This window comes from Herpailurus yagouaroundi, unplaced genomic scaffold, assembly GCF_014898765.1.
Source record: "Herpailurus yagouaroundi ecotype Mexico unplaced genomic scaffold, PumYag 214, whole genome shotgun sequence".
NCBI classification, from domain to species: Eukaryota; Metazoa; Chordata; class Mammalia; order Carnivora; family Felidae; genus Herpailurus; species Herpailurus yagouaroundi.
Genome location: NW_024412445.1, coordinates 4,338,884 through 4,360,502, shown reverse-complemented (window position 1 = coordinate 4,360,502; position 21,619 = coordinate 4,338,884). Strand labels below are relative to the sequence as shown.

Here is a 21,619-nt window from a genome sequence, read left to right as displayed (position 1 = left end):
AAATCATACAGTATTTGTCTCTCTCTGTCTGACTTACTTCATTTAGCTTATAAAGCCCTCAGAGTCCATCCGTGTTGCCACGCACATGCACACGCGGCCCACAATTTCTTTAGCCATTCAATCAGCAGGGGACACAGTTGGCTACTGTCAATAGTGCTGCAGTGAATATGGGGGTGCATATGTCCTTTTGAGTTAGTGCTTTTTTGTGGTTTTGGAGGGGAGGGATAAATATCCAGAAGTAGAATTGCTGGACCATATGGTTGTTCAGTTTCAGTTTTGTTTTTTTTTTTATTTAAAAAAAATTTTTTTTTTTAAACGTTTATTATTTTTGGGACAGAGAGAGACAGAGCATGAACGGGCGAGGGGCAGAGAGAGAGGGAGACACAGAATCAGAAACAGGCTCCAGGCTCCGAGCCATCAGCCCAGAGCCTGACGCGGGGCTCAAACTCACGGAGCGCGAGATCGTGACCTGGCTGAAGTCGGACGCTTAACCGACTGCGCCACCCAGGCGCCCCCAGTTTCAGTTTTTTGAGGAACCGCCGTACTGGTTTCCGTAGTGGCTGCACCAGTACCACCAAACAGTATGCATGGGTTCTCTTTTTCCCACATCCTTTCCAGTACTCATTACTTTTTGTTTTTGTTTTTGTTTTTGTTTGTTTGTTTGGTTTTTTTTTTTTGGTTGGTAACAGTCATTCTAACAGGTGCATTTCCCTGATAATGATGTTGAGCACTTTTTCATGTACCTGCTGGCCATCTGTATTTCTTTGGGAAAATGTCTATTTAGATCTTTTGCCTATTTTAAATTGGATTGTGTTTTTGATGTTAGTTTGTATAAGGTCTCTATAGATTTTGGATAGTAACTGCTTATCTGATACATGATTTACAGAAGTTTTCGTCTACTCAGTAGGATGCCTTTTTTATTTTGTGGATTATTTTCTTTGCTTTGCAGAAGCTCTCTAGTATAATATAGTTTCACTTGTTTATTTTTGCTTTTGTTGCTTTTACTCTTGGTGTCAGGTTAGAAAACTTGCGAAGGTACTTATCACCTATATTCTTTTCTAGGAGTTTTATGATTTCAGGTTTTACCTTCAGTTCTTTAATCCGTTTCAAGTTAATTCTTGTGTGTAGTATAAGATAGTGATCCAGCTTCATTCTTTTCTATGTGCATGTCCAGTTTCCAGCACCATTTTTTGAAGAGACCAACCTTCCGTCATTGTATGTTGTTGGCTCTTTTGTTGTAAAATTAATTGACTCCCTATGTGGATTTATTTCTGGGCTCTCTGTTCTGTTGGTCTGTATCTCTGTACCATACTTTTTACATTACTGTAGCTTCGTAATAGAGTTTGAAATCAGGGAGCATGATGCCTCCAGCTTTATTCTTCTTTCTTGAGATTGCTTTGGCTATATGGGGTCTTAGGATTGTTTGTTCTATTTCTGTAAGAAGCATCATTGTAATTCTGATAGGGATTTTATTGAATCACATTGATTTGGGTAGTGTGAACATTTTAGCAGTATTGATTATTATAATCCCATGTACGTGGAATATATTTTCATTTATTTGTCTTCTTCAGTTTCTTAATGTCTTATAATTTGGAGTAGAGCTAAAGTATTTCAGTTTCTTGAGGTCTGGTTTATCAAACTTGGTTATTAAGCATCGTCCTAGTTTTTCCTAAAGCCTGACAATGTCACTTTTAATGTTAATGCATTTTCAGTTGTTTTTTGTGTGAGGTGTGAGGTTTAATTTTTTTATAGGTGGATATCCACTTGCACGCACTTCGTTTCTTGCAAAGACTGTTCTTCCTTTGATGGATTGTTTTTGTACCTTTGTCAAAAACCAGTTGAGAATATTTGTGAGACTATTTCTGGGTTCTCTAATTTCTTCCGTTAATTAATAGGTCTGTCCCTCTGCCAGTACCACATTAATTAGTTAATTACTATAACTGTATAGAAACATTCAATACAAGGTAAAGTAATTCTAATTCTCCTACTATTCATTTTTATGAAGATTGTTTTTGTGTTTTTTGGGCCTGCCTCTTTCCATGTAAATTTTAGAATGATCTTGAATGTGTCTACAAAGTGTCCTGCTGGAATTTCTATGGGAATTACATGTGGGAATTTCTATGGGAATTACTCTATAGATAAATTTGGGGGGAAATTGCCACCTCTACTATAGTAAGTGTTTCAATCCATGAACATGGTTTATCTCCATTTACTTAAGTCTTTCTTCATTTCTTACATCTATTATTTTTCTATTTTTATTTCTTTCATGTATGTGTTCAGTATGTACCTAAGTACATTATTTTGTTTTTTGGAGCAATTTTAAATGGTATTAGGTTTTAAATTTTGGATTCCACATGCTTATTGTTGATACATAGCAAATGAATTATTACTTGTGTCTTAATCTTATAACCTGCCATTTTAACATAAGGTTAGTTAATAGTTCTAGAATCTTTTTATTTTGTAGATTCTCTGTGAGACAGTCATGTCATAAGCACAGAAGGACAGTTTTGTTTTATTTATTTATTTTTCAATTTGTATGCCTTATTTTTCTTATTGTGGTGACTAGGACTTCTAATAATTTGCTGAATAAGAGTGGTGAAAGCAGACATCTTTGCCTTGATTGTAAATGTGATGTTAGCTGTAGTTCTTATGTAGGTTCCCTTGATTAGGTTGAGGAAGTTTCCTTCCATTCCAAGTTTGTTGATTATGTGCGTGTGTGTGTGTGTGTGAGAAGGTGTTGGATTTTGTCAAGTGCTTTTTGTCTGCATTAACTGATAATTATGTGGTTTTTGTTTTGTGTGTTATTGATATAATATATTACATTAATTGTTTTACAAATGTTAAACCAACCTTGCATTTCTGGAATAGATAAATCCCACTTGGTCACGATGTATAATTCTTTCACTATGCTGTAGGATTCAGTTTTCTAGTGTTTTGTTCAAAGTTTTTGGCATCTGTGTTCATAAGACATTGGTCCATAGTTTTCTTGTGGTATCTCTTTTGTGTGGTTTTGCTATCAGGGTAATACTAGACTCATAGTATGAGTTGGGAAGTTTTTCTTCCTCTTTTGATTTTGGAAGAGTTAATTTAAAATTGTTGACATTTCTTAAAATATTTTCTAGAATTCTTGAGTGAAGACATCTGGACTTTGGTTTTTCTTTACTCTATATACATATACGTATGTATGTATGTATGTACGTATATATGTGTATATAGACTGGTTATTAATTCTCTTTGTTTATTGTAGCTCTGTTTACATCTTCTGTGTTTTTATTGAGTCAGTTTTAATAGTTTGTGTCTTTCTAGGATTTTTCTATTTTATCTAAGCTAATTATTGGCATACAATTGTTCATAGTGTCCCTTTGTAGTAATTTTTTATTTTGTAAGGTCAGAGTAATTCTGCAATAATGCTGTTTCTTTCATTTCTGGTTTTGAGAATTTGAATCTTCTCTATTTTTCTTGATTACTTTAGCTAAAGGTTTATCAATTTTGTTCATTTCTTCAAAAAACTAGGTTTGTTTCATTGCTTCTGTTGTTTTTCTTTTCACTATACCATTTATCTCTGCTCTAAATTTTATTATTTTAATAATAATAATTTTCTTCCTTCTGTTTGCTTTAGGTTTAGTTTTCTCATTTTTTTCCAGTGCCGTAAGGTTAAAGGTTAGATTACTGATTTGAGATCTTTCTTTTGTGATAAAAGCACATTGTATGTACACACGCGTGTGCGCACGCGCGCACACACACACACTGCTAAGTACTGCTTTCATTGCATCCCATAGATTTTGTCTTTATTTTAATTTATATGAAGATATTTTCTAACTGCTCTTTTGATTTCCTTATTTGACATATTTGTTATTTAGGATGCTATTGTTTAATTTCTGTGTCTCTGTAAGTGTCTCAAATTTCTCTCTTACTCTAATTTTATTCCATTTTAGAGAAAATACTTTGTATTTCAATCCTTTTAAGTTTATTGAGATTTGTAGTGCAGTATCTGCAACATCTTTGAGTATTTGAGTGTGTGCCATGAGCACTCCAGAAGAATGTGTATTCTGCTGTTTTGGGTGGAGATCTGTAGATACTTGTTAGGTCTGTTTGTTCATGACACTACCCAGGATTTCTATTTCTTTGTTGATCTTCTGCCTAGTTGTTGTATCTATTATTGTAAGTGGGTGTTGAAATCCCCACCTAATAATTGTTGTCTGTTTCTTTTTTTATTTGTCAGTTTTTGGTTTGTTTTGGTACGTTGTTCTTAGGTGTGTCTATGTTTATAATTGTTCTTACTGAAGGATTGTCCCTTCTAATAAAATGTTCCTTTTTGTTTGTTTGTTTCTTCTAAAGTCTCTCTTACCTGATAATTGTATAGCCACTTCTGCTTTCTTGTGTTTGCTGTATGCATAGTATATCATCTTTCACGTTACTACTTTCTATCGGTTTGTATTTTTTTTAATGTAAAGTGTGTCTCATGTAGCCACCAGATAGTTGATACTGCTTTTTCAATCCAGTTTCACAGTCTGTGAAGAGACTAGACAGTATCATTTTTGACTGGATAGTGTCATTCCTTTACATTTAATGTCATTTTTATATCATTAGATCTACTCTGCTGTTTTATTTTTTGCTTCATGTGCGTTCCTGTATTTCGCATGAATTCTTTGGAATTAAAAGAATAATTCCTAATGTAGCATTTTAAGTAGTGATTTTTCACTTTGTATTTGAGTTTTATTTCCTTACTGATTGTTCTGAGGATTACCACATACATCTTAACCTACCTTACAGAGTCAGCTTGACATTTATACTAAATTCCACTGAGATGTAGAAAAGTTACTCTTACATATACATATTCCTTTTCTCTGCTTTTTGTGGTATAAATATTATGCGTGTTATATTTGTAAGTGTTACACAACTATCAATAGATAGCTCTTATTTTGCATAGTGTTATGTGTTTCTGAAAAGCCAGTAACAGAAAGGAGAGCCAGTGTGTGTTTGTAGGTTTATAGCTTACTAGCCTTTTTGTCGCTCATTTTTTATTCTCTTCATTTGTTCCCATGTATTCAAGTTACCACCTGTAGTCGTTTCCTTGGCCCAGTGTAGGGGACCAGTGGAACATCATACACAAATCCTTTACACAGTTGCTTTTTCTATCAGTAAAAGGAAAAAAGTAGAAGAAATATGCACTTATTCTGTCTTTGTAATGACATAATTACCTTTACTGGAACACTTGGTTTTTGGTGTGGATTCCGATTACTGACTATGGTCATGTTCTTTCACTCTAATCTGAAGAACCGCTTTTAGCTGATTCCTTCTTCTGCCAGATCACAATCTACTCTTGAGCCCCTGAGTCCATTTTTCCTTTCAGTGCTTTCATTTTTCAACTGCAGAATGTGCACTTCATTCATTTTTTATAATTTCAAACTTTACAAATATTAGTTATGTGAAATTCTCATTATACCTTCCTTCTTTAATCATAATTTCCTTTCGTTATTTTAACATATTCATAACGGATGCTCTGAAATCTTTATCTTTTAAATCCCACATCTGATCATTCTCGCAAGTGGTTACTGTTTCCTACTTTTTTCCAGGACATGAGTCATTCTTTCCTGTTTCCTTGCTTGACTCAAATTTTTTTCAGAACCTGGACTTTTTAGATAGCCTGGAACCTGCCGCCCTCCCCAGGCTTGTAATTACTTGATGTTTGCTTAGCAAGTGCCTAGATCATTTCCATGAAGTTCGCAAGTGTCTAGATCACTTCCATGAAGTTTGCTCCTCACTCACCGTAATGTGAAGCCCCCCACCCCCAGCCCCTAGTTTGTTTTAGGAATGGCAGCAGTTGGTTTTTAGCAATGCCCTGGGCATAAATTCCTCTGAAGGCTGATCCAGTGAAGCATGCTTTCCTTTGAGGGGATATTCCCCTGGTCAGTGTTTGAGACTCTCTCTGACCCCAGGATTGCTGCTTGCAGCATAGACTTCCGGAGTTGCTGTCTGACAGACTAGGCAGCCTGCGTGCAGTTCACCTGTCCCCCCCAGGGAGTCTATAAGTCACCTCCCCACCGTCTTTCCCCAGACCTCCTGGGTTTTTGAGACTGCCCCCAGGTTCCAGCTTCCTGGCACTTTGTCTCCAGTGATGCCTGTTACTTCCAGAAGAGATTCTGAGCTCTCTGCTCTCCCGCCTGCTCCTGCCCCCTGGCACATCCTCCCACCTGACCCGCAGTCTGGAGCTGGGGTGAGGACACGAGTGCCCCCCTGCTCTAGGAGCTTGTCGGCCGGGGAGGGGTAGCAGCAGCATCCCTGGGACCCCTGGGTTTGCCGCTCCAGCTGTGGACCCCTCACCGTGAACTGGGCCAGGGCAGTCAAGGGCAGCGAGGGCCCCCGGGGGGCATTGTCAGCATTGCCACAGCCAGTGTCGAGCCTCCGTGGCATGAAGTGCTGGCCAGTGGAAGAAGGGAGTCGTCCCCTCCCAGCTGTCTCAGCCATACTCACCTGCACCTTCCCGCCGGGAGCAGGTAGTTCTGCTTGGCAGGAGAAGTGCCGACCCCCCCTGCCCCTCCTGGGGGGCTGCTGTCTGGGGGCTGGGGAAGAGGGTGCCCCACATTCTCATCTGCCCAGTCTGGAGTGCTTTCCATCTCGCTGGGCCGAGAGGGGAGGGAGGTGGAAGGTCTGGGTTCACCACCCCGGACTCCCTGTTCTTGCTGACTGTTAGGAGATTTTTTTGAATAAATATTTTTTCACTTTTCTCTTTGTCCTAATGTCCCCCAAAACTCAGTTCCCCTCTTGGTGGGTGTTGAGCCTAAAGGCACAACTGAGCCAAGAATAGGAAAAGGAAGGGTTTTACTAGCAACAAGTAAGGAGAACATTGGGAATCTTTCCCAAAGCAGAGTCTCCCCGAATTGGGGTAAGTCACCAGGGCCAGCAGCTTCCTCAGTTCTCTGGCTTTGGTGGGTCCAGAATCTGAGCACTCGGAGGGCTTTAGATCCCGCAAAGGTACCTGAAGCGTGTGTGGCGGGTCAGGCTTCACTTTTGAGTCTGCACTGGGAGTTTTAAAATATGGGTTTGTTTTTGTTTGTGTACAGATTTTTTGTTTGTCTTCCTACCGACAGTATTTCCGTTATCAGAAAAGAATAGTAGATAATAGTTTATGAATATCTTCTGGCTTTGTTTAGTACAAGAACATGTTTAGTCTGCCCTAGTTTGTGCACACTTTTTCCTCCCCAACCGGCGCCTCAGCCACCAGCCTGTGGATTGGTCTAGGATTGTGTTGGCAGGCAAGTGGCATTTCACCTCTTTGGTGGTGCCTCATCTCCCCTACTGCCACCCAAAAGTGTGTTTAAATCGCTTGGCATTCCCCGCCAATAGTTTGCAAGTCCACAAAATGAGTGGCTTTGGACTCCGTCTCTTAGCTGTTTTTCAGCTTTGACGTTTTACGTCGATTCTTTTAAAAGCTGGTGATGGAATAAAATGCAGTGAACTGTTGTCCGCTCATAATTAATTGAGATATTTGTCAGAACTAACTAGCACCGGGAATTTTATCACCGATTTATTGTCGCTGATATTGGTGCGGTTTTGGAGTGATGGTGGGTCGGAGCTGTTGGCCAAGAATAATTCTGGAGATGTCTTTGGTGCAAAAAGGTGATTTTATTAAAGCACGGGGACAGGACCTGGGGGCAGAAAGAGCTGCACTGGGTTTATGAGGATTGACTGGTTCTATAGAGGCCTCCAGAAGGACTTCAATGTGCTAAAGAGGACTCATAATGTCCCTGAGGCCTTGCTGTTGTCAGGCTAAGGCTGTTTTCCCTCCAGGAAGGCATTAACATTAAGACAGTTGGGAGTTTATTGGAGGAATGTTTTACTCTGCCTGTCTCAAACATTTGTCAATGGGCTATACTATTGACAAATATGTGTAACATTTGAGAAACATTAAATATTGTCAATGGGTTATAAAGAAATTTAATTGGGGGCACCTGGGTGGCTCAGTCAGTTGGGCGTCCGACTTCGGCTCAGGTCATGATCTCACGGCCCGTGCGTTCGAGCCCCGCATCAGACTCTATCCTGTCAGTTGGGAGCCTGGAGCCTACTTCGGATTCTGTGTCTTGCTCTCTCTCTGCCCTTCCCCCACTCACGCTCTGTCTTTATAAAAAAAAAGGAATAAACGTAAAAAAAAATAAAATAAAAAAATTTAATTTTATTTACCACTTCCTTCTTGTCTTTGTTTCCCACATCACTGTGGAGAGGAGGGTGATGTTGGGGCTCCAGGAAACTAAGTCTGTGGGTTTCTGGAGATTAGGCTATTGATAGGATTGCCTTTTTCTCGTCATTTACTAAGGTATTTGTAAACTGGTGGAGACTCATGTCCTGCGTGACTGTGATCGCTTATCAGTTAAATTGTTTTTTCCCTTTCATTTGTTCTTGGGCGGTCAGGAGTGCCCCAGGAATGTCGCGCAGAGCCCACCTTACTGGGGGTGGGGGGTGTTTGCCGGGTGTCAGCTCGCCTGATGCTCCCTCAGCAATCATTAGACTGTCTCCTGGCCTGTTAGTTCCTACACTCTTTCCTAGGCCAGCAGGGCCTAAAATAACTTTTCACACATCTCGGAAACTGTCGTTCTTTTTCTGGGAACCCCTCTCTCTTTCTGCTTGCATTAGGACCATTTTCAGAGATTATAAATGGTTGTTTTTTAAAAATAATTTACATTATTTTTCATTGGGATGTGGGCTTCTGTTTCTCCAGCTGTCATGTCCTGCTACTATAATTGTTTTAATAATATTTTTAATAGTCATTACTTTATTAGGTGTACCATTTGTTATTTAGTAGTAGTTTGTTTTCACATGTTTGACGGATTTTATTTATTTAAAAAAATTTTTTTAATGTTTATTTTTGAGACAGAGACAGAACATGAGCAGGTGAGGGACAGAGAGAGAGAGAGAGAGAGAGAGAGAGAGAGAGGGAGAGAGGGAGACACAGAATCCAAAAGCAGGTTCCAGGCTCCAAGCTGTGTTTGATGGATTTTAATTGTTGATTTGGATTTTGATTTGTGTCAGAGCATGTGGTTACATAATATATGTAATTATTATGGATTTCTTATCATCTTTATTTTTTTGTGTCATTTCAGTTATATATTGAAAAGGGCAGGAAAAACGTTCCCCATTTCAGATATTGTAATGGCACTCGATAAAACTGGTAGATTTATGAGAAACATACTATTTGTTGCTTATAGCTGGTAATTATATGACTATAGTTTATTCTAAGATGAATATTAAGAGAACTTTCATTCCTAAGTTTGAGTAAGAATAATATATTGGTTAAGGGCGTAGAGTCTGGGGCAGGTTTCTCGGTTAGAATCTTAGTTTTGACACCATAGGCATGGGAGTGTGACATAACCCCCGTATCCCTCAGTTTCCTCAGAATGGATATAAAAATACTATGAACTTCTTCCAAGTAATGATTTCTCTTGAGTAGTTGCAATGCATTTGAATTGCTTAAATAACCGCTTTTGTGTTATTCTGTTTAATTTTTTACAGCTTATCGTGAGCCTCATTATTATTACCAGTTCACGGCTCGATATCATGCAGCTCCTTGCAATAGTATTTATAATATTTCTTTTGAGAAGAAACTTCTTCAGATTTTAAGCAAATTGGTTCTTGACCTTTCATGTGAGGTTTCTTTACTGAAGTCTGAATGCCATCATGTTAAAATGCAAAGAGCTGGTTTGCAGAATGAATTGTTCTTTACATTTTCAGGTAAGTAAACACAGTTCTTTACAGAAAACGAATAGCAAATTTTAAAGACATGTGAATTACCAACAACATTTTTAGAATGTAAATGTTATAGATCTGAATACTTTTCATGTTCTCTACTCTGGCTTAGTTCTGATAGGCCCCAAAATAAAATTCTACTGATTTGCGTGCTCAGTGAAAATTTTGCACTCTCAAATAACTAAACCTTGCTATGGTAACTTATTAGAGAATGGGGTTAGTATAAGGAAATGCCTATCTTGATATTTGACTACAGGATTTAATTTGCAAAAAGCATCTAAGTGCAATAAGATGAGTTAATATAGATCAGAGGGACAGTTCTAACAGCTTACAGTGCTTTTCCTAATAACATAGAGTGGAGGCCCAGTATTTTCTGGAAATTTCAAGGAATTTCGAGGAATTGATTTTAGACTTATATAAAGGGCTTGTTGATGAATGAGCACTTTGGAATAACTGTCGGTGTGTTTTACTGGGTCCCATGGCAATTGACTCTGTCCCCTTTCCATCTCAAATGATCTTGCTTGCCATACTCCTTTCTTTCTTCTTTACTCTGTCCTTGATTCCTCTCCTGCTGGTGTTTGTATTCACTCCTCTCTCTCTATTTTTTTTTGGACATCTAGGATTAAATTTTTAGACACATCTGAGAGGTGTGAAGTTTACAGGAAAAGAAGAAGAGAAGTTCAGCCCCATTTTCACTGTCTTTTTTTTTATCTTCCTTACTGCTTTTCTCCTTCTCCAGAAAAATTGTGAAAGTTATTCTGCAGCTGCTGAGACAAAGTATCATAGTTAGACTGGTTCTTCAGCTCTTCAAGGACCCACTGTTAGCATTCATGAGTCATGAGGTCTTTTACCCAGTGTATTTAATAGGTGCTGTTATTAGTCATTTAATAGTCCTTAGAAAACCTTGGAAGTATAGTTGAACCCATAAGAGAAAAATGATGGTAATGGAAACAAGGCACGGTGGGCTTGAGACGCATTTCTCTAATGACTAATGATGCCGAGCACCTTTTCATGTGCTTACTTGCCATTTGTGTGTATTCTTTTTTGGAGAAAAGTATATTGAAGTCCTTCGTCCAGTATTTCTTTTTCCAGCTTTACTGAAATAAATTGATACGTAACATTATGTAAGTTGAAGAAGTAAGGAATAAGGATTTGATACACATATATATTACAACATGATTACCACAGTAAAGTGAACACATCTCACATAGTTACAGTTTATTTTATCTTATTATTTTATCGTGGTGAGAACTTTTACAATCTGCTCTTATAGCAACTTTCAAATATACCTTATTGTTAACCGTATTCACCATGCTCTATATTATATCCATATGCTTATTCATTTTCTAACTAGAAGTTTGTATCCTTGGTCTAACTTCATCCATTTCCCTCAGGCCCTACCCTCTAACCCAGCATCCACCAGTCAGTTCTCTGTTCCTATGAGTGGTTTTTGTAGATTCCACATGTAAATGAGATGAAAGTATTTGTCATTCTCTGTTTGACTTAATTTCACTCAGCACAATGCCCTCAAGGTCCATCCACTTTGTTGCAGATGGTAGAATTTGCTTTTTCTTCACAGATAAATGCTGTTCCATTGTGTCTGTATGGATACATCCTTACACACAGTCGTTTCCTCTACTGTGAAGAAGTTTTCTAATTTGATATAGGTCCATGTTTTGGTTTGGTTTCGTTGCTTGTGCTTCGGCTGTCATATTCATAAAGTCATTGGTATGTTCACTAAGGAGCTTTTTTGTATGTTTTCTTCTGGGAATTTTATGGTTTAGGTCTTACACTTAAATCTTCAGTTCAAATTAATGGTTGGGATTGGCGTGAGATCAGAGTCCAGTTTAATTCTCTGGCATGTGACTGTTTGGTTTTCCCAGTACAATTTATTGTAGAGACTACCTATTCTCCATTGAGTATTCTTGGCTCCTTTGACCTTATATGCATGAGTTTATTTCTTGGGCTCTCAACTCGGTTCCATAGATATGTGTTTTATGTCCGTACCATACTCTTTTGATTACCGTACCTTTGTAATATACATTGAAATTAGAAGTGTATTGCCTCCAGTTTTTTTCCTTCCCTGAAGTACATTGGTTATTCAGGATTCTTTGTGGTCCCATAAGAATTTGAGTGTTTATATTTCTGTAAAAGATGCTGGTGGAATCTTGATAAAGATTGTATTGAATCCATAGATTGTTTGGGTTGTATGGACATTTTAACAATGTTGATTCTTAACCTTATGAACCTGGGATATCTTTCTACTTATTTGTGAGTCTTTAGTTTCCTTATCAATATCTTACTGCCTTCAGTGTACAGATCTTTTTACCTTATTGTTTAAGTTTATTCCTAATTATATTGTTGTTTCTGATATTATTATGAGTGGCATTGTTTTCTTTATTTCTTTTAAAGTAACTTGTTACTGTATAGAAATGCAATTTATGTTTGTATGTTGATTTTGTGTTCTGCAGCATTACTGAATTCATTTATTAGGTCTAACAATTTTTTTGGTGGAGTCTCTTGCATTTTCTGTACGTATGATTGCATCATCTGCAGGCACAGACATTTTTACTCATTCCATTTTCATTCAGATGCCTTTTCTTTCTCTTGCCTGATTGCTCGGGCCAGGACTTCTAATACTGTTACTATAGGAATGGTGAGAATAGGCCTCCTTGTCTTGTTCTTGATCTTAGAGAAAAATCTTTCAACCTTTTACCATTGAGTATGATGTTAGCTGTAGGCTTTTAATATGTTGGAGTACTTTCCTTCTGACCTGATTTGTTGGGAGTTTTCATTGTGAATGACTATTGAATTTTGCCAAACACTTTTGCATCTACTGGGATACTCATAGGATTTTTTTTATTCTATTCATGTGATGCATCATACTTGTTGATTTGCATATGTTGAACCATCCTTGCATCCCAGAGATGACTCCTACTTGATCATGGGGTACGAAGCTTTTAATGTGCTATTGAAGTTGGCTTGCTGGTGTTTTGTTGAGAATCTTTCCTTCTGTATTCATCAGGGGTATTGGTCTGTAGTTTTTTTTCTTGTAGTGTCTGTATCTGGCTTTGGTATCAGGGATAACAGTGGCCATGTAAAATGAGCTTGGGCATGTTACCTTTTCTTCAGTTTTTTTAAAAAAGTTTGAGAAGGATTGACATTGAGTTTTTAAAAATATTGGGCAGAATTTGCCAGTGAAGCTATCTGGTCCTGGTATTTTTCTGTTTGGGGAGGTCTTGGTGACAGATTCAATTCTCTACTTGTTGTTGATCTGTTCAGATTTTCTGTTTTGTCATGATTCAGTCTTGTTAGGCTATATGTTTTTAAGAATGGATCCATTTATTTTAGGTTGTCCAGTTCTTGGTATATAGTTATTCATAGCCACCTTTAATGATCCTTTGTATTTCTTTGGTATCAGTTGTAATGTCTCCAGATTCATTTATAATTGTATTTATTTGGGATCTTTTTTTTTTTTTTTTTTTTTTTGCTTGTCTAGCTAAAGGTTATCCATTTTGTTATTTTTTCAAAGAACCGGGGGCACCTGGGTGGCTCAGTCAGTTAATCATCATCTGACTTCAGCCCAGGTCATGATCTCACCATTCGTGAGTTTGAGCCCTGTGTTAGACTCTATGCTGACAGCTCAGCATGGAGCCTGGAGCCTCCTTCAGATTCTGTGCTTCCTTCTCTCTTTGCCCTTCCCCCACTAATGCTTTCTCTCTCTCTCTCTCTCTCTCTCTCTCTCTCTCAAAAGGAAATAAACATAAAAAAAAATAATTCCGAAAACCAGCTCTTCTTTTTGTTAATAATTTTATTTTTCCTGTTCCCTATTCCATTTATTTCTGCTTTAATTTCTTTTGAGTTTTTATTTACTTCCAGTTAGTTAACACATAGTGTTATATTAGTTTGAGGCGTACAACCTAGTAATTCAACTTCCATGTATCACCTGGTGCTCATCATGACAAGTGCACTCTTTAATCCCCATCACCTATTTAGCCCATCCCCCCATCCACCTCCCCTCTGGATTGGAAGAGCAAATATTGTTAAAATGTCTATACTACCCAAAGCAGTCTACACTTTTAATGCAGTCCCTATCAAAATACCAACAGCATTTTTCATAGAACTAGAAGAAACAATCCTTAAATTTGTATGGACCACAAAAGACCCTAAACAGCCAAAGCAATCTTGAAAAAGAAAGGCAAAGCTGGAGGCATCGAAATTCCAGACTTCAAGTTACATTACAAAGCTGTAGTGATCAAAACAGTGTGGTACTGGCACAAAAATAGATACATAGATCACTAGAACAGAATAGAAAATCTGGAAATAAGCCTGACAGCTATATGGTCAATCAATCTTTGACATAACAGGAAAGAATATCCAGTGGGAAAAAGACCATCTCTTCAACATGGTGTTGGGAAAACTGGACAGCTACATGCAAAAGAATGAAACTGGACCACTTTCTTACTGTGTACACAAAAATAAATTCAAAATGGATTAAATACCTAAAAGTGAGACCTTAAACCATAAAAATCCTAAAAGAGAACACAGGCAGTAACTTTATTGACATTGGCTATAGTAACTTCTTTCAAAATACGTCTCCTGAGGCAAGGGAAATGAAAGCAAAAATGAACTATTGGGACTACATAAAAATAAAAACCTTCTGCACAGTGAAGGAAACAATCAACAAAAACTAAAAGGCAGCCTACAGAATGGGAGACGATATTTGCCAATGATACATCTGATAAGTGGTCAGTATCCAAAATTTGTAGAGAACTTGTAAAACTCAATGCCCAAAACCAAATAATTCAATCAAAAAAATGGGCAGAAGGCATGAATAGACATTTCTCCAAAGAAGATACCTGCTTTAATTTTTCTTTTTGTCTTTCTTCTAATGTGAAGACAAGTTTTTTATTTTTTTTTTTTCTTGTTCCTTAAAGTGTCATGTTAGGTTGTTTGTTGGAGATCTTTTTTGTTGATGTATACTCTTTTGTTTTCTTTCAAGAATTTGAAATTTTATCTTCTGCTAAATGTAGAAGATTCATTTTGAGTAAATATTTTTTATATACTGTGAAATATGGACCCAGTCTTCACTTAAGTGTGGATGTTCAGTTGTCCCAGCCCCATTCTTTGAAGAGACTGTGGTCTTCCCCATTGCACTGTTATGGCACCTTTGTTGAGAGTCAGCCAGCCACCGATATATGGGTTTATTTCTACACTCTTCTACTTCATCGTTCTGTATGCCTGTCCTTAGACCAATACCACACTGTTTTTGTTGTGTTTTGTTTTTAATGTTTATTTTTGAGAGAAAGAGTGCGAGCAGGGTAGGGGCAGAGAAGGGGACAGAGGATCCAAAGTGGGCTGTGCACTGACAGCAGCGAGCCTGATGCAGTGCTTGAACTCACAAACTGTGAGATCGTGACCTGAGCCAAAGCTCAACTGACTGAGCCACCCAGGCGCCCCGCTACACTGTTTTGATCATAAGCTTTTGATAGTACTTTGTAGTGAGATTTGAACCTTGGAAATGAGAGTCCTCCAGTTTTGTTCTTCTTTTCAACGTTGGTTTGCCTAGTTGAAGTTGGTTGCAGTTCCATGGGTTTTAGCATCTATCTTTCCATTTTTGCCAGAAAAGGCCATTAGGGTTTTGGTAGGGAATGCCCTGAACCCACTGATAGCTTTAGATAGTATTAACACCTTAACAATATTAAGTCTTCCAGTCTGCGAATACAGGATATCTTTCCATTTATTTAGGACTTTGTCTTAGACCATTGAGCTGCTGTAACAAAATACCACAGACTGGGTAGCTTATAAACAATGGAAATGAGGGGTGCCTTGGTGGTTCAGTCAGTTAAGCGTCTGACTTCGGCTCAGGTCATGATCTCGTCGTCTGTGAGTTCGAGCCCCGCGTCGGGCTCTGTGCAGACAGCTCAGAGCCTGGAGCCTGGTTTGGATTCTGTGTGTGTCTCTCTCTCTCTCTGCCCCTCCCCTGCTCATGCTCTTTCTCTCTCTCAAAATAAATAACATTTAAAGAAAACAGTGGAAATTTATTTCTCACATTTTTGGAAGCTGGAATTCTGAGATCAGGGTGGCATCATGTTCAGGAAGGATGCTTTTCAGGTGTGCAGACTTCTCATTATATTCTCACATAGCAGGAGAAGCCAGGGATCTCTCTGGAGGGACTTTTGCAAGAGTACTTGTAACCCCATGCATAAAAGCACTACTCTCGTGACCTAAGAACCTCTCAAAGACCCCCACCTCCTAATATCATCACATTGGGCATTTGGATTTCAAGATACGAATTTGGGGGGCAGATACACATATTGAGGCCATAGCAGATTTCTTTAATTTCTCTCAGCAATGTTTTGTACTTTCCAGTGTGTTAAGTATTGCACCTCTTGATGGATTTATCACTATGTACTTATTTATTCTTTTTGATGCTGTTGTGAGTGCATTTTGTAATTTATTTTGACATTGTTCATTGCTAGTATGTAGAAATTCACTAATTTTTGTGTGTTTTGTTGAAGTAATTTGTTAGCTCTTGGTTGAAGTAATTTGTTAGCTCTGTGTTTTTTTGTGTCTGTGCTTGGAATTTTTAGTTTTTTCCATATAGAAGATAATGTTACCTGAGGATAACAATAGCTTTGCTTCTTGGCTTTCAACTTGAATAATTTTTATCTCTTTTTCTTGCCAAATTGATTTTGCTAGCCTGTTCAGTACACTGTTTATTAGAAGTGGCACAAGTAAACATCCTTGAATTGCTTGTAATCCTAGGGGGAAAGCTGACATCTCACACTATTGAATATAATATTGGCTATGGGCTTTTCATAAAAGTTCTTCATCAGGTTGAAGCAGTTCGTTTCAATTCCGAGTTTGAGTGTATTTATCATGAAACTGTCAGATTTTGTCAGATGTTTCTTCTTTATCAAATGAGATTATCCTTTTTTTTTTTTTTACCCCTTCTATGAATGCATGTGTTATAATTTTTGATTTTCATATGGTGAACTGTCTTTGCATTCCTGGGAAATATCCCACTTAGGGTTTAAATTCCTTTGGTATGCTACTGGAATTTGTTCATTACTATATTATATGGAGAATGTTTGCATTCATAAATTGGCCCAGAGTTTTCTTGTGATGTCCTTTTCTGGCTTTGGTATCAGGGTAATGTTGGCTTCATGAAATTAGGTAGGAAGTGTCCCTTTTCTATTCTTCCAGAAGAGATTGAGAGTTTCTCTAATTACTCTTGATAGAATATACCACTGAAGCCATTGAATCCTGGGTTTTTCTTTATTGGGAGGTTGTTAATTACTGATTTGATCTTTTCTTGCTGTTATATGCTTATTCATATTTTATGTTTCTTTGTGACTCAGTTTAGGTGGTTTATATTTCCATCTCATCTAGGGTATCATATTTTTGCATATAGTTATACATAATATTCTCTTATAATTCTTTTTATTTATGAAAGGTAGATAGGTAGTAATTCCCTTCTTTAATTTCTTTTTTTCTTTTTTTTTGTAATTTTTTTTTTTAACATTTATTTATTTTTGAGACAGGGAGAGACAGAGCATGGACGGGGGAGGGTCAGAGAAAGAGGGAGACACAGAATCTGAAACAGGCTCCAGGCTCTGAGCTGTCAGCACAGAGCCCGACGCGGGGCTCAGACTCACGGACCGCGAGATCATGACCTGAGCCGGAGTCGGACGCTTAACCGACTGAGCCACCCAGGCGCCCCATAATTTCTTTTTTTCTTTGGTTAGGTGGTGATCAATATTGTAGATCTTTTTAAGGAACCAACTTTTTTTGTTTTCCTTGATTTTATTGTTTTTTTCTATTCTCTATTTTGTTTATACCTGTTCTATTTTGTATTGTTTCCTTCTTTCTGCTGTTTTTGATTACAGATTTTCTATACGGATTTTCTGATTTTAATTTTCTTGATTTCTGGTTTTTGGTTTTGTTTTGTTTGTTTTTGGTTTTGTTTTTGTTTTTCTAATTCCCCTGACTTTTATTATTGATTCCAGTTACTCAGTGTTTTTAAATTTTTTTCTAATTTGCATTTTTTTAAGTTTTTATTTAAATTCCAGTTAGTTAACATATGATGTGTAGTATTAGTTTCAGATGTACAACATAGTGATTCAGCACTTCCATGCAACACCTGGTGTTCATCACAGGTACACATTCTGAATTTTATATTTCTGTTCTTCTGATTGAATTTGTCCTTTTTTGGTTTCCTTAAGATAAAAACTTTATTTAATTTAAATTGTTCTTCTCTTCTAGTATTTGAGTTCAGTACTATAAATTTCTCTCTAAGCCCTGCTTTTACTGTATCCTACAAATTTTGATAAGTTGTATATTTACTTTCATTTGGTCCAGAATATTTGAAAATTGATCGGGACTTATTTTATTCATGTGGTATGTATTGGTCTGTTGTTTAAGGTTCAAGAATCTTCCAGCTCTCTTTCTATTATGTATTTCTCGTTTAATTCCGTTGCAGCCTGAGAGCATGTATTGTATCGTTCTTCTTTCAAAACATTTTTCAAAACGTGTTCAGTGGTCCGGAGTGTTGTCTGTCGTGGTGAAAGGTGCATGTGCTCCAGAAGAATTTGTATTCTCCGGCTGGATGAGGCATCCTATAATTGTCAGTTGGATGCATTTGACTGATGTTGCTCTTCAGGTCCACTGTGTTGTTACTGATATTTTACCTTCTGGATTTGTCACAGATTGATCAGAGTTGTTGAAGTGCCCATCTCTATTAGCAGAGTGCTCCACTGTCCTTGTGGTTTTATTAGTTTTGGCCTCCCATTTCTACATACTATGTTATTAGGCTTGTACTCGTTAAGGATTGTCTGTCTTCTTGGAAAAATGACACCTTTATCATATATAATAACCTTAATTGTGATAACTTTTCTTTTCCTGATGTTTTATCTACAATGAAAATTAATATTACTGTTCCAGCTTTCTTTTGATTTGAGTTTGTGTGTATATCTTCCCCTACCCCTTTAATCTTCATCTACCAGTGTCTTTGTGTTTAAAGTGGGTTTCTTGAAGATGAGATATAATTAGGTGGGTTTTTTTTGAAAATTCATTCTGACGGTCTTTTTAATTGGTGTATTTAAACCGTTAACTCAAAATCAGTATCGATGGGGTTGGATTGAGATCCGCCACATTTGTTACTGTTTTGTGTTTGCTGCCCCTTGTCTTTTGTTTCTTTTTTTGTCTTTACTTTTTCTGTGTTCTCTGCTTTTAATTGAGCATACGTATGATTCGGTTTTTTTATAACAGAATTCCCAAATTTGTTCTCCCTTCCCTTACAACAACACTGTTGTGTACTTAATTGTCCCTAAGCTTTAATCCACTGTACGACATTCACATTATTTGGAACAAGCTATTTATTGTCCGTTTAATGTTAATATTACCTTCGCTTTTTACTTCTCTAATGATAATTTATTTAGATACAAGTTTTGGACATATGTTGTTTTCCTTCTCTGTGAAGAACTTCTTTTCACATTTCTTGCCAGGCAGCATTTCTGGTGACAGATTTTCTCAAGTTTTGTTTATCTGAGAAAGTCTTTTTTTCTTCTTCAGTTTTGAAGGATAATTGCACTGGATTCAGCCTTTTAGTTTGGTGGCAGTTTTTCTTTCAATACTTAGATTTACTCACTCTACTCTCTTCTTGCTTGCATGGTTCCTGAAGAGAAGGTTGGCTTAATACTTTTTGAAAATAGTTTCTATTTTTTATTGTGGTCAAATACACATGACATAAAATTTGCCTTCACTATTTCAAATACACAGATAAGTGGTATTAAATACATTCATGGTTTTGTGTCATTGTCATCATCATCCATCTCCAAAACCCTTTTCATCGTAGAAAACTGATTCTTTATCCTCATTAAATAAAGTCCCTATTCTCTTCGCAGCCCCAGGCATCCATCATTCTACTTTCTATTGCTGTGATTTTAATGATCTCATATAAGTGGAATCGTACAGTCATTTTCTTTTTGTTACTGGCTTATTTCACTTACTGTAATGTCCCCACGGTTGATTCATGTTGTTACATATGTCAGAATGTCCCTCCTTTTTAAGGCTGAGTAATATTTCATGTACACACACACACACACACACACACACACATTTTGCTTATCCATTCATCCACTGAAGGCCCTTAGCTTGCTTTCAAGCTTAGCTGTTGTGAATAATGCTGCTTATGGGTGTATGCGTATCTCTTTGAGACCCCACCTTCAGTTGTTTGGAGTGATACTTATAAGTAGATTTGCTGGATTGTTGTAAGTGTATACTTATAAATATATATGGTAATTCTGTATTGATTTCTTTAAGGAACTGCTTTAGTTTTCCACAGTGGCTACAACATTTACCATTCTCAATAACAGTGCATAGGAGTTCTCATTCACCATGTCTTCACCAGCACTAGTTCTTTTCTTTTTTTTTAATGCTTATTTATTTATGTTTGAGAGAGAGAAAGAGAGAGCACAGAGAGGGAGACACAGAATCCAAAGCAGGCTCCAGGCTCTGAGTTGTCAACCCAGAGCCCGACACAGGGCTTGAACCCACGAACTGTGAGATCATGACCTGAGTCGAAGTCAGACGCTCACCTGACTGAGCCACCCAGGTGCCCCATTTTTTTTTTAATTTTCATAGTAACCATTCTAATGGGTACGAGGCAGCATCTCATTATAGTTTTGGTTTGCATTCACTTAATAATTAATGATTCTTGAATACCTTTTCATGAGTTTATTGGCTGTTTGTACATTTTCTTGAAAGAAATGTCTGTTTGGTTCCATTGTCCATTTTTGAACCAGGTTGGTATCTTTTTATTTAATTTTATGATTTTTCTGTGTATTCTGTATATTAATCTGTTATCAGATCTCAATTTGCAAGTAGTTTCTCCCATTCTGTACATTGCTCTTAACTCTATTAATATTGTCTTTTGATGTACAATTTTTCAACTTTTCATGAAGTTTGTCTAGTTTATTTTATTGCCCTTACCTTTGGTGCCATATGTGAGAAATCATTGCCACATCCAGTGCTGTGAAGCTTTTGCCCTATACTTGCTTCTGACAGCGTTTTGGATCTTACATTTAGGCCTTTGATCTATTTTGAGTTAATTTTTGTATATGGTATTAGGTAAAGGTTCAAATTCATTCTCTTACCTGTGGATGTCCATTTTCCCAGCACCGTTTGTTGGAAAGACTTTCCTTTCCCCATTGAATCATCTTGGCACCCTTATCAAAAATCATTTGACTGTATATGTGAGGGCTTTCTTCGTGTCTAACTCTTCCACTGGTCCGTATGACTGTCTTTATGCCAGTTCCATGCTGTTTTGGTTGCTATAGTTTTTTTAGTAAGTTTTGAAATCAAGAATTGTGACGCTTTCAGCTTTGTTCATTTTCAAGATTGTGTTGGCTATTCCAGTCACTTGTGATTCCATATGAATTTTAGGGTAGGTTTTTCTATTTTTACAAAAACATCATTGGAATTTTGGTATGATTGCACGGAATCTATAGGCTGCTTTGTGTGGTGTTGACAGTTTAACAGTATTAGGTCTTCCGATCTGTGAACATGGGCATATTTCCATTTATTTTTGTCTTCTTCATTTTCTCACATCAGTGTTTTATAATTTTCATCATGTAAGTTGTTCACCTTCTTGGTTAATTCCTGAGTATTTTTTTTATAATATTGTAAATGAAATTGTTTTCATAATTTCTTCTTCATACTATTGGGTGTAGTTTTAGAAATGCACCTGACTTTGTATCTGGCAAGTTTGTTGAATTTATTTGTTTGTATAGTTTTATTTCTGGAATCTTTATTTCTACATATAATGTTATATCATCCGTGAATAGAAATAACCTCACTTCCTTTCCAGTTTGAT

The 21,619-nt window shown here is 37.1% G+C and overlaps 1 protein-coding gene across 1 annotated transcript in view; it reads left to right on the top strand.

The window, feature by feature from the left end:
• ZPBP (zona pellucida binding protein) overlaps positions 1-21,619 on the top strand; it is a gene marked incomplete at its 5' end in the record, with an annotated part of 118,341 nt that overhangs the window by 24,117 nt on the left and 72,605 nt on the right. Inside the window, one exon of the mRNA XM_040455045.1 lies at positions 9,508-9,726. Within this exon, the coding sequence (XP_040310979.1) occupies positions 9,508-9,726 (219 nt within the window). The remainder of the gene's footprint in view (positions 1-9,507; positions 9,727-21,619) is intronic.